Source organism: Phalacrocorax carbo, chromosome 2 (genome assembly GCF_963921805.1).
Source record: "Phalacrocorax carbo chromosome 2, bPhaCar2.1, whole genome shotgun sequence".
NCBI classification, from domain to species: Eukaryota; Metazoa; Chordata; class Aves; order Suliformes; family Phalacrocoracidae; genus Phalacrocorax; species Phalacrocorax carbo.
In genome coordinates, this window is record NC_087514.1 from 97,923,682 (window position 1) to 97,937,410 (window position 13,729).

Below are 13,729 nucleotides of genomic sequence, written 5' to 3' on the forward strand. Positions count from 1 at the left end.
AGGGAACCTGGGGAGGACAAAATACAGAGCTGGTGGCACAGGAGCAGCAGTGGGAGAGTGCTCTGCTGCCGACAGGGTAGGCTCGTGTTGCATGTGTAGGGGGAAGGAAAGGGTGTTCAAACCCATTTGCTGAAGTTGAAGAATAAGAAAGCTAGAAGGTAGGGTAAGGTTAAAATGCCAGCTTTAAAGACAGCGTTAGGCATGACACTTCACTTAGATGTCCTGGCAGGAATACAGGGTGTGCATATTTAAGAGTGTAGTTGGCCTGTGGTACCTTAACTGCCTGACTTGGACAGGAATCCAACCATGGTGCTTTGTTGATTGGCTTTCAGCTGAGAAGGGCAGGTAGGAGATGCTGTAAGGAAACTTCCATTTTCTTGGTGTTTTTTTGTTGGTTTGTTTTTTTTTTTTTTTTTCTTTTGGCGGAGGGGTGGGGGTGGGTTTTTTTGGTGAATGGGCACACCCTGGGGTGTGTGGTTTGCTTTTAGGGGGGGAGGTGGGGTTTTGATTTTTTTTTTCCCCAAGATCTGTGTTTGATCAAGGCTTGTTCATAATGCCTGCATAGTTCTTTCACAGAGCCTTTGATCAATATTTTCATTTTGCAGGCAGAAAATGGAGGTGCATTTCCATGTATTTTGCTTTTCCTTTCTTTGTCACTAAGCCAGCAGTTTTCTGGAGCATAAAACTATGCTTCTTGTCTTCCACTGTGCCTAAGCCAGATGGAGCAGGCTATTAGTACTTGCTACAGTACGGCTGCGCTGAGTGAGTTCCAGCTCCTGGATTGATCTGGGAAGTTACCCTCTGTTACCCAGCTTAGTTTTAAAGTGCTGATGATGTGGAGAATGCTAGCAAGGCTGCTATATCCAAAAAGGGGTCAAACCAGTCTGGTTTTATTTATGGATGATAAAATGTCATCTTGCTTAATTATTAGTCTAGCTAGAGTCTCCAGTTACTCATTTGGATTACTGATGATTGGGTGTTTACTCTTCTGGATGCCTATGATTGCTTCTTTGTTGAGTCTCAGGTAGCTTTCAGTCCTGGGAGGATTTCTTCAGCAAGAGAATCATACAGGCCTATTTTATGGCCAATAATTTCCATTATCTGATGGAGAAACTCGCTATCAATACTGTACCAATGAGCAGTAGTGCTTAGCGTTTTGGAAAGAGCAGTTTGTGTCCTGACCGTTTGCTCATTTTGGCAAACTTTTAACTCCTGTGATTTCCCAATATGCTTTTATTCATAGCCGCAAAATATTTGCCCCCAAAAAGGGGTCTGTGTGTCACAGGAAAAGGTGGAAATGAGAGGCTGGGGATAGAGAGTAGGGACTGCCTCTTTGCTGGTAGCATGCACTGAACTGTTTGTGACCTCTGGTATTACATGCAGTTAGTAGTTTTTGTTGGAAAGCTGAGGCTTGGTATATGTGTAGAATAGGAGCAGCATCCTGAGCATGGCATACTTTTGCGCAGCTTAGTGTGATAATTGTGATGGATGTGTTCATTATGCTGTATTCTGTCTGGTTTAAACTGTCCCTGGATATTTATTCTGTCTTTGTGCAAGTAGGAGATTAAATTGCAGATCATTCTGAAAAATGTCAAATTGTAAATTAAGATGACTTACTTTCTGTGAAAGGGCTTTTTGTTTTCTACCTTCCCTTCCTCCTCTTTCCCTGCCCTCCCTCTTAACTCCACATTCAAGGGTGTCTAATTTGTTTATAATTCCTGTAAGTGGGTGTTTGCATTATTGTGTATGAAAGACTTGAGTAAGTGATACGGGCTTTTTTAATTTGTGTGCTAATTTTTTTAGGAAAGTTGAATACAGCAGAGTTCTCATTTCAGAATTGTTTACTAGGCTGTAACTATTGCATGTTCAAAGAATATTCTTAATTTTTTACACCTGAATAATAATTTTGACTAGAAAATTTTGTTGCCTAAACCTGGAAAAATATCAGAGTACCTGTCCAGAGCCTTTGGTACGTATGTTAGCAACTGACAGTGGAGTTCAATAAAAATCTGTTTAACTCTTGGTATTCTTCGGTTTCCAAAGTGTTGAAATTGCTGAGTTAGCTTTCATGTTTGCTTGCAGCTTGTGGAGTTCAGCAGCTGGTTCTGTGGCTGCAGTCCGTGTAAGAGCGAGGGAGCTCCCTGCTGCAAGTGATCTGCTGCGCGGGGTTGAGATTTGACAGGAAGGTGTTTTGAAATCTTGAGGGAATAATGGGGAACAAGTGACTGCCTGAAAAATTAAATATTTCTTAAACGTAGAATGTAAGCATTGCAAATAATTGGTAAATGCCAAAATGGAAATGGCTTTTATGTATTCAGTAATTGCAGAATATTAAGGTTTGGAGATCCAAAACTTCAACATGCCATGAAATGAGATTTGATCAAAATGGATATATTTAACAGTCCTGTAGTGAGGGATCTGTTATTCAACTATAGCTGTTTCTTGGAGGATTTATTTCAGGATTCCCTGACTGTTCAAGGCATAACAAGTGTTTTTTGGACACATGTTGTTACTGCAGTTTAGCATTAGAAAAATGATAAATATTTAAGCTATTATGGTCATCACTATTGTTGTAGGTAATTGTTGAGCTTCTGTTTTTGATGTTTTTTCAAGTGAAGGCATTAAGAGGAGTCCTCAGAAAAAGTACGTACAACAGGACTTATTTAGAACTAGAATTTCCTGATGACTTTGTGACTTGATAAGCCTCTGGTGAACTTTGGCTGAAATGTCAGAATTTTTAACGTTGCCAAGGTCACTGGGAAGTGCAGAAACGTTAGTAGTAAATCAATGTTAGGTGAATTTTTGTCATGCGTGTCCCAGAAGTATAGAGATCCTGTATCAAGGATCAACCCCCTCTATCTTATTCTTGTCCTGACTATTTGCTATCTAATGTCTGTCTTCAAGGTCTGTACAAGGCTGCATCCCAGTGTATGCTGTTGACTGTGTTTCTGTAATTAACAAGTGTTTTTTTTCCTTCAAGCAGGGAATCATTAGCAGAGTGACAGAATCGGTGAAGAGCATTGTACCAGCATGGTTACAGAAGTATTTCAATAAAAGTGAAGATGAATGTGTAGATACAAATGAATCTACAAGCCAGGAAGAGAATCCAGTGAACTATCACGATGATTATGCAAATGAAGATACCATGGTGATTGATGGGAGAGTCACGCCTGAATCAGCAAGAATTAATTTAGAAGGTATGTGAAAAGTCATTTAGTATCCTGGCCATCTGTATTTATTCACAGATTTCTAGTTTTGAATCTAAATTTCAAAGGGAAGCTGGAAGGACTGTTTTGACAGCATAATAAAAAAAACAACAAACAAAACAACCAAAAACCCAAAAAAACAACAACAAAACAACAACACAAAACCAAAAAAACCCCACAAACCCACCAACCAACTCCTCCCAAAACAAAACAAAAACTCCCCCCCCAAAAAACCCCAAAACCAAACACAAAGCCCCGAACAACTGTTTGTGAAACGGTCTTAGCTTTAAACTGTAAACAAAATTGCAAAACATACTAGAGGTTGTCTTATAGCTCTTGGAAGTCATCAGTTAACTTCAGGTAACCGATTAGCCAGGTGCAAAATATTGATAATATTCATTTGCAAGTGTGCTGGGTTACGTTTTTCTTTTTAAAAGGTCTGGCATGAAAGTCTGTCTAATTGCCTATGGTAATAAAAGCGTTAATTTGTTTTGTTGTCCTCAAAACAAAAGACCAGATGCTAGAATGCTAAAGGAAAATTCCTCCTCATGTCCTGAGGTTTGGTGGTTTTTTTTTTTTTTTTTCCTTTTCACCTCTTCAATCAATTTAGTAAAGTTCCTTGTTAGTTTAATGGAGAACTGGATAACTTGGTTTATGACGTTACAATTTTTGAAATATTTGGTAACATTAAAGTGCGTACATGGCTAGCGTGGGGTCTTTGAAACCTATTTGGACCCGTGGCAAAGAAATTTGCAACCCCTTACTTTACCAGATAAAAGATTAATTTGTGTTTTATGTCTGTGCTTCTCACTGTTCCTGTAGTTCTCTGGAAATTGGCATATGCTTTAATTTGAGTTTCTCTTCAATTAGCACTTTTGTGGAACTTAATTTTTAATAAGGAGGGAATTTTTGTCTGAACATATGTACATAACCATCTGTGTGAAAAGTCAGTTGCTTCTGTTGGCAGAAAGGAAAATAAGGAGGAAATACTTTTGTCACCAGTGTCATCTAATTGTAAATAGGGAGCTGTATTGCTTTCTGTGTAGCTGTAGCTTGAGAGTAAGTTTGGATATAGGAATAGAAAAGGTCCTCATGAGCGAGGAACACGTGTTGGCTTTTGTGAAGAACTGTGTGAAAGGACCTTTCAGTAAGAACAGCTGCACAGCAAACTTTCTAGCTCCAAAAAATCAGGAGCAGATGGACACCCTAGAACCTTTAGTAGCTTGTGTTGCAGTCTGTGGATATTGTAGACCAACCTTTCTTGCTATAGTTAATAAAAAATATTATTATTACTATTAGAATTTTAGAAAGCCTGTTTCTTCAGCTTTGAGGTACCAGTGTGCTAGAGCCTGTATTCCTTTGCTTGGCCAGCCTTCAGCCTGATAACACTTTACCTCAAACAAGACAGTCCTAAAAATCTACCAGTGTTTTGGAGAACTAATTACTAGTACTGCAGTGGTTATGAAGATTGAACCAGCTAGTTTAAGCTTCAGTGCAAATATCAAGAGGATAGTGACTCAAAATCATGTTCGTAAGAAGAATTCCTGGGAGAGACTGTGGACTTAGCGTGGATATCAGGCAAGATACCCATTAATAGCTGTTCTGTTCATGTTCTAAGTCGGAGCTGTGAGACCACCTTTTGGAGGACGCTGGCAGTGTTTACAGACCCTTTGGTTCATGAGGAAAAAACGCCCATCTTGCAACTGACGAGGCCATGATGCTTACTCGTCCTTTGTGCCAAAATCTCAAAAGTTAATGGACAGAAGCATGCAGCATGACAGTACGACCTGTAGTATGACCAGAATCCTGGGGGGTGTGTGACACCAAAACAAAAGAAAAAACCCCAAAATCTCTGCAGATACACATCTTCATGTTATGTATTCAGATTAACATCTTTGTAACAACATTATACAAACTGCAGAGTTGTCTGTAACTTGCCATGTAATTTCAAATTTTGGAAAGCTTATTGCAAGCTTTATCTGCAAAACAAGGAATTTATGCATGTTTGATTTAGTGAAAGACCCAGTGTTAGAGCACTTGAGCATGGGGTCAGAATTTGCTATTGTAAAACCTAATCATTAACTACTTCTTAATGCGACATTAATACTTAGTATTGCAAGCAGTGTTGCTGTTGTAATCAGACAGTTAGATGAAACCCTATCTGGGTGAGGAAGAAGTTAAATTCAGCTTCTCTATTTTTGTGTTTAGAACTTGGCAATAGCGTGACTGTTGATAGAAGACTGGTTTTGGCTTCTGTGAGCTTGTCCATAGGAAAGCTAATTGTCTCCCTGTGCTTGTTTAGAACCATCCACGAGTAGATCTGCATTGAACTTCTCAGATGTATTAACAAGGCCGTCTCTTCATCGGAGCCATTTGAACTGTACCATGTTGGATTCCACAGTACCACATTGTCAGCCCTCTACATCATCTTCACTTGGCATTGGCAGTCCTGGACTGTCTCTTGTAAAAGAAATAAAAGATTCTACCTCTCAGCATGATGACGATAACATCTCAACAACCAGTGGCTTCTCCTCTAGAGCGTCTGATAAAGGTAAATTCCGTGTTCTCTAATTGAAGTTTTGGTAACATGAAGTACTTTGCATTCTTTAATATTCCACATCATCTTAGTAAATACAGTAAGTGAATGTCAGTTTTGGATGTTAGAATTAAATTTAATTTTTAGTATTCTAGAAGTATATAATCCTGTCACCTTGTTAATATAACCATGCTTTGGAATACATTTATGAGACCCTGATGTTACAGAGTCAGTGCTGATAAATGTACTTCTAGCTAGGTTATCTGTAAATCTTGAACTGGGATAGTAAGAACTGAAGATGACTCGCTCTAGCTTGACAGCTAGGTTGATTGCTTAGAAGGAAGAGTGACTCAGAACATCTAACTGACAGCTGGTTAAGTGTGAATAAATATAGGTGATAAATACAAACACAAGATGTTTTCCTGTGTGTTCACCAGCAGTCAATAAAGGAACTATTCTGATTGAAGAAGTTTTGGACTGCTTCTTTGGCCTTTCTTGGTAGAAGGCATCAGTTGTCAATACTGCCATGTCCTTTGCTGAATTCAGTAAGGGTTGTAGACAATTTTGTAGTCAAAAAAACCAAACATTGTATTGGCGTAGATGGGGACCTAGGTGATCTTGCTGAGAAAGGGCAAACAGCAGGTCCGCAGCTTTTTCTAGTCCCCCTTATAAATAGAGATTGAGGCATGCCCAGCAAGTTCTCTGGAGAACGTATTTTTACAGTTCAGAGTAGATGTTGCCAAGGCTTAGCAATATAATGTGAGTTTCCTAGAGCTTTTGGGTGTGTCTCCATAAAACATATATGGAAAATAAATCATTAGCTCTGTTAGTTCAGCCTCCGTGGAATTTTTCAGGTTTAAAACCTGTGCCATTCTGACCTAATGCTGGGTTCCAACCCTTTACCAACGTAAGAAAAACTTTGTATCAGTATAGATGCACTAGTGTTTATGCGGTTCCCTTTTATTTTACCATGAAAGAAGGAAAAATGAAATTGCTCTGCATTGCAAGCGTACTATTAACTTCTTGTGCATGCTTTTGAAAGATTACTGAGGTAATGTATTTGTACTTCTGTGAACTGATTTCAAGTTCAGAGTTGATACTTGGTTTTCATACTGTATGTGAAATTGATCTGTTTGAAGAACTCTAAAGGTTAGAGTGCTGGAGAAATGAGTGTTAGGGGTCTTTTTCATTCTGCAAGACTTACTTTTCTGTATTAAAGAACTCTGGAGTTACTGTGATCTTTAACATTAAAGTTCTCTATGTGCACAAGGCACTTACATACAGCATGTGTCATTTTGGCAGATATCACAGTTTCAAAAAATACTTCAGCACCACTGCTCTGGTCCACAGAGGCTGAAAGAGCTCATTCCCTCTCACAGCATCCTGCAGCTAGCTCTAAAAAACCTGCATTCAATTTATCTGCTTTTGGATCTCCCTCTCCTGTAAGTACTGCGCAGTATTAATTTTAATCAATTTGAATGTGTAGCCATTTTACTAACCACTTATTATGATACTTTTCTGTAGTCGCTTGGAAACACTTCTGTCTTTAAGACAAGCCAGCTTGGGGATTCTCCTTTTTATCCTGGAAAGACCACTTACGGTGGTGCAGCTGCAGCAGCAAGGGAGACAAAAGCGCGAATTGCTCCTTATCAGGTATGAGAATAGTAGTGTGGTGTGAGGGAAAATGTAATTGAAATACACAAGGGGTAGTGCTGCAAAAAGAGCTGGGACCTGAAAATGTGGCAACAGTTCCGATTTTGCCCTGTCAGCCTACAAGAGTAGAAAAGAACAATTTCTGTTAAATTAGTTTTTTTAACAGTTTACATAGAAATACTTGTCATAATGCACAAGAATGTCAGCAGCATCTTAGGTTCTGGCTAGTTGTTCGTAGTTGGGATTTTCTCCGTTGAGTCTTTCAGAAAATTCCATCTTCTGCCATGGTCTGCCTCTGACTGTATTATATTAAAATAACATGTAAGCAAAAACAGTGATGGCATAACTTTGAAAACTTGTGTTTCTAGTAGCAAAAGCTACCTGTCTGATACTCGTCTGTATATCTTACAGAAGCTTTCCTACAAGCATGCTATGAATGTATTGTATAAAACTCTGCACTTTTTTTCTGTAATAGTATCTAAAAGGCAACTTTGCTGATCCTTTGCTCTTCTGTTACATAGAGGGAGGCATGCAGTCCTACATGCAGTCTCAAGATAAACAATAAAATACTTGTTATTTTAATATCATTCAGATAGCTCTTGAAAAGAGTTACTTGCCGCTGAGAGTTCTTCATGTTTTAAAATGAATCAGCAAATTAAAAATGCTGACAACTCTCAGTAGCTAGAGTTGAATCTAAAAGAAAGTCAATTAAATCTGGTTTGTTTGGAATGTGTTTAAATAAAAATTACTTTTATTTTACAAAAACTCAAAAGTCAAAAGGAACTTTTTTTTGAGGTACTGCAAATAAGAGTTTGCTGGACCTGTTCTGGCAGTCCATTTCTACCATGGAGCAAGGGGACCTTCAAGTTCCTCACTTAGAGGAAACTTTGAAACTTGTGGTTTGCTCTGACTTGGTGTTCAGTCAGGCTTCAGAACATTCAAAACTTCCTGTAAGCTAGGAGCCCTCTTTGGTCGGCTATGTTTAATTTTTACAAAATAAGTATGGATTATGCTGGAAAGAGGAAGCAAAATACTAGGCTTTTAAAGGAGAGACTGGTTTGCATGTTGCAAGCGAGACTCGCTGTAATCCACAGCATGCAGTGTTTTTTACATGCTGTATGGCCTGCTTCCTGTCTTCACATAGCAGCGTGGGTAAGCATGATGTGGTTACATGAGGGGTTTGACATAGTTTAAAAAAAAAACAAAGTCACACTGAAAAAAATTGTTTTGAATTATCTTTGAAGTCATGTGGTACAAATAAGGCAGTTTACTTTTTCAGTGTAATATGTTTAGATCTGTTACAGCTCAAATCAGATCTTTATCTTTTTAAACAGAGTAAAAAGTTCTGCAGTCAACTGTAATCTTGGGGGAAGGGAGGAAATGAGAGAAGTAAAACTAGAAATTCCTGATGATGAATAGTATACATTGGTTTTAAGATGGTACGTTTACACTATCATGAAACTCTGAGATCTGTTCTGTTACTGAAAGTACTTTCTGGAGCACGACCCTTCGCTTCAGTTCTGTTTTCCTGATTACTGCTTCAGAGACCCTACAGGCCTAACATCTTCCCTTTTATTACCTTTTACATTTCAGTACTTCTCTTGTTGCTTTATCCCATGTACAAGATGTGTGGGGCCCCACTTAAACCTCTATAAAGTCAGTGGAGTGTATTTTCTTCTTCATGGCTTGAATGCCCAGTGAGTGCGTTTTTCTCTGTCATCACGAGAGTATTGGTTATATCATCAGTGTAGCCATAGGGCATAAAATAAACGCGTGCTTTATTCAAAATCAAGCATCATAACATTAGCATTGCTAATTTTTCAGCCACCAGTAAGAAGACAAATGAAAGCTAAACAAGCAAGCGTGCAATCCTATGGTGTGACAAGTTCCACAGCACGGCGCATCTTGCAGTCATTGGAGAAGATGTCAAGTCCTTTGGCGGTAAATGGCACTCCTCTTAATCTGTTTTATTTCATGTGCTTGAAAAACATAGTAAATGTGCCAGTATAGGATGAAGATCCTCCTTAGGTGGTGTCCAGTTTAATTTATTGCACTGTTTTTTTCAACAGGATGCTAAAAGGATTCCATCTTCTGTTTCTAGTCCGCTGTCTTCTGTAAGTTGATCACCCCCCACATTTTTGTTGGATGTAACCCTCTCTGAGGAAAAAATTGTCCTGTAATATTTAGGCTTTTTTTTTCCTCCCCCTTAGCCTGTGGACAGGAGCCTGCTGAATATTACTAGCTTCCAATCCAAACAAAAACAGGTAAGAACCAGTAGCATCTTAAACTGAGCTAGATAACTTTCTGTGCTTTATAGCTATTAGGAGAAATGTCACAAACCTCAATGACAGCATACATACGAATTCAAGTTAATATTAACATTATGTGAATTATAGCTGTCTTGGCTGTGTGGAAATTGCTAAAAATGTCTTTTCTACCCACACTAGATGAAGGACTCTGAAGATTACTCAGGTTAAGAATTACATTATCTTTATGTGGTGGTGTCTTTAATATATCAATCAAGAACAACTTCTTTAGAACACACAAAATAGTTTTATTTCGTCCTGCAACTTGGGGTTAAGTTGCCTGTTAATCTTTCTGTTTGTTTAGTAAAGCTTTCTCTTGCAGAAGTGATCAGAAATAGAGGAACGTTGATTGGGTGATTGTATGGACCTTGTACAGATTTTCATGTTCATTTCCAGCAGTAAAATAATACTTATGTATTTTATTACTGCTCAAAGTGAGGAGAAGGGAAATTGTTCAATGTCATCACTTCTGTAACTTTATGTTCCTAAATTCTTATTTGGAGGTAGCACTGAACTGATGATAATGCTGTGGTAAATCATTATTTCCTTAATTTTTACTAAAAAAATTAAAACTAGTGATGTTTTTAATCACTTTAATTTGGGGTATCATTGAATTTATTAAATTGTAAAACCCACAAAAGGCCATGTAAAGATCAGGCAACCAAAGGAACAAAAGTGTGTTTTTTCTTCCATGCAAACTTTTCATCTGCTGTTGTAATGAGAAAATGGATAGAATGTCTCAAGAAGTTTCTATGCTAATCCCTTGATCAGAAGTATAATTAATTTTAGAGCCACTTTGGAGTTCACAAACATCTTGGATTTCCTGTACCATCTTTCACTATACACCAAATTACAAGAATGTTGAAAAGTAGAGCATATAATTCCTTTACCATAAATATTATCTAAATAATTGAAAACAAAGCTGGTATGGATTCTCAGCTAAATTGTGGAACTACACCTGTGACGAGGCATTAAGAAAGATCTACCAGATTTGCAGCGTAGAGCCTGACGTCAGTCTGAAAGCGAATGTTGCACACAGCTGTCGCTGGGTAAAAGTAGAGAAATTGTCTATTCATAAGACTAGAATTCATAAAGTTTGGCAGGGGAAGGGTAGCCCTGGATGAGCAGGGGAGTACAGGGTTGTGTGTGCCAAGGAGAGGGTTGTGTGTTTTCCTGTTAAAGCAAACATATGGTTGACAGAACACTTGAGCACTCAGGCGAAATTTTTGCAGGTATTTTTTGTGGTATTTTTCTTATTTCAAGGATCTGCACCAGACAGAATAGCTCTTAGTGTATTAAAAAATCTAACTGGGTGGCTTTTTTTCTTTTTTTTTCTTTTTTTTTTTTTTCATTTTACATTTCAGTCTAACTAATTTGATATCCTTCTACGATAAGGTCCCCTGTGTAGTGTGTGAAGGGAAGGCGGCAGATGTAGTTTGCTGGATTTTAGTAAGGCTTTTGATACTGTCCCTCACAGCATCCTTCTGGACAAGTTGTGCAGCTGTGGGATGAGCAGGTACAACAGTGCGCTGGGTGAAGAACTGGCTGACGGGCAGAGCTCAAAGGGTTGCAGCAAATGGGGCTACATCTGGCCGGAGACTGGTCACCAGTGGTGTTCCTCAAGGCTCAATTCTAGGGCCAGTTCTGTTCGGTGTTTTTATCAATGATCTGGAGGCAGGAGTTAAATGCACCGTTAGCAGGTTTGCTGATGATACTAAACTGGGAGGTGCTTTTGACTCTCTTGAGGGACAAGAGGCCTTGCAGAGGGATCTAGATAAACTGGAGCATTGGGCAATCATCAGTGGCATGAAATTGAACAAACCCCAGATCTTCGTCATTGTCATAGACAGCGGATCAAGTGCACCCTCAGCAAGTTTGCAGACAACACCAAGCTGAGTGGTGTGGTTGACATGCCTGAGGGACAGGATGGCATCCATAGGGACCTGGACAAGCTTGAGAAGAGGGCCCATGTAAACCTTATGAGGTTCAAATCAAGGTCTTCATCAAGGCCTATGAGGACAGGTTGAGAGAGTTGGGGTTGTTCAGCCTGGAGAAGAGAAGGTTCCAGGGAGACTTTATTGCAGCCTTTCAGTACTTAAAGGGGACTTAAAGATGGGGACAGACTTCTTAGTAGGGCCTGTTGCAATAGGACAAGGGGCAGTAGCTTAAACTAGAGGAGGGTAGATTTAGACTAGATAGAAGGAAGAAATTTTTTCCAATGAAGGTGGTGAAACACTGACACAGGTTGCCCAGAGAGGTGGTAGATGCCCCATCCCTGGAACCATTCAAGGTCAGGCTGGACGGGGCTCTGAGCAAGCTGATATAGTTGAAGATGTCCCTGCTCACTGCAGGGGGAGGGGGTTGGGCTAGATGACCTCTAAAGATCCCTTGCAACCCAAACCATTCTATGATTCTGTGTCTGGGATGCAGTAACACTGGGCGTAAGTAGAAATTGAGAGGGGAGTGGCTGGAGAGCAGCCCTGCAGAAAGGGACCTCGGTGTGCTCATTGACAGCAGGCTCAATACAAGTCAGCGGTGTGCCCTGGCAGCCAGGAGGGCAAACCACATCTTGGGGTGCATCAAACACAGCATAACCAGCCAGTAAAAAAGGGTGATTATCCCACTGTATTTAGTGTTGGTGCCCCCTCACCTTGAGTACTGTGTGCAGTCCTGAGCCTCACAATTTAAGAAAGATGTGAAGGTCCTTGAATGTGTCCAGAGAAGGGCAGCAAAGCTGCTGACAGGGCTGGAAGGCATGCCCTATGAGGAGTGGCTGAGGACACTAGGTTTGTCTAGCTTGGAGAGAAGGAGGCTGAGGGGCAACCTCATTGCTCTCTCCAGCTTCCTGAGGCGGGGACGTGGAGAGTGAGGTGCTGAGCTCTTCTCCCTGGGATTCAGTGCCAGGACACGTGGGAATGGCTCGAAGCTGCATCCCCCAGGGAGGTTCAGACTTGACGTTAGGAAACATTTCTTTACTGAGAATGTGGTCAAACACTGCAACATGCTTTCTAGAGCAGTGGTTGATGCCCAAGGCCTGTCAGTGTTCAAGACAATGCCCTTAACACCATGCTTTAACTTCTGGTCCAGCCCAGAGGTGGTCAGGACTAGATGATCATTGTAGGTTACTTCAACTCAACTATTCTATTCCAATTCTGATTCTATTCTGTTTACATTTAAAAACAGCAATGGCCCATCCTTCACTCAGAATGGGTTTGTGAACTTAAACCACATTTTACCCAAGGTTTCAAAATGAGTATAATAATTTTTAGAAAGAAGTACTTCTATTCATTTTATAGGTAGTACAACATGAATTTTCTTACCAAGAGTTGGGAGATGCTGTGAAATTAAAGCTGCATTGTAAACGCAGTCTTCTGTTGATGCTAATTTAAATAATAGCATGCATCCTAAGTCTGATTCTTCTCATCCTTAAGACTGCAGATGGAGCCTTTGGTAAATTTTGTAGTCTTTTGGGGCTGTTTCTTGTTTCACAGTTCAGTTAAGTGAGTTTTGCAGGATGTACAGTGCCTTCTGTTAAATATTAACTCTTGTCTGTGAAAGTGCTTTGACAAGGAAAGTCAAACCAGTACTTTTAAGTGCATCTACTGCAAATCTGAAACATTAGAACATATTGTAATGAGTGAGCCTACTTTAAAATTATTTTACATATTTTTTTTGAAAGTGTAACTTCAGTGGAGGAAAATCTAGGAAAAACAAAACCCAGAAGCCTGTATAATTAGCTGCTTAACACTTTGAATGTTAAATTAATGGATTAAGCCAGTAAAAAAATATTACAGTGTGGGCAGAGGAGAGGAAAGGATGGGAGCATATTATAGTAACATGAGTTATTTTGATTATAGTAACCAGAATTATTTTTTCTATTAAGTTAACTGCCAAATTTTTAAATAGGATTCACTCAAACTTTGGCTACTTCTATAGCTTTTTGGATTTCATAACTTGTTTTCTAGTGATTTCCCTCTGCAAGCTAAATGCTTTCAACATTTCAAAATAATTTTCACGGGGTGCTGTGG

The 13,729-nt window shown here is 39.4% G+C and overlaps 1 protein-coding gene across 4 annotated transcripts in view; it reads left to right on the forward strand.

The window, feature by feature from the left end:
• Nucleotides 1-13,729, forward strand: part of NUP153 (nucleoporin 153) — a 47,348-nt gene that overhangs the window by 13,665 nt on the left and 19,954 nt on the right. For 2 of the 4 annotated variants that reach the window (XM_064443610.1, XM_064443612.1), the window contains exons 2-8: nucleotides 2,981-3,197; nucleotides 5,509-5,757; nucleotides 7,045-7,184; nucleotides 7,267-7,395; nucleotides 9,220-9,336; nucleotides 9,465-9,509; nucleotides 9,606-9,659. In XM_064443610.1, coding sequence (XP_064299680.1) covers nucleotides 2,981-3,197; nucleotides 5,509-5,757; nucleotides 7,045-7,184; nucleotides 7,267-7,395; nucleotides 9,220-9,336; nucleotides 9,465-9,509; nucleotides 9,606-9,659 — 951 coding nt within the window. Of the gene's footprint in view, nucleotides 1-2,980; nucleotides 3,198-5,508; nucleotides 5,758-7,044; nucleotides 7,185-7,266; nucleotides 7,396-8,733; nucleotides 8,835-9,219; nucleotides 9,337-9,464; nucleotides 9,510-9,605; nucleotides 9,660-13,729 lie in introns of those variants that run through there. The other 2 variants (XM_064443611.1, XM_064443614.1) reach the window with 2 other exon arrangements.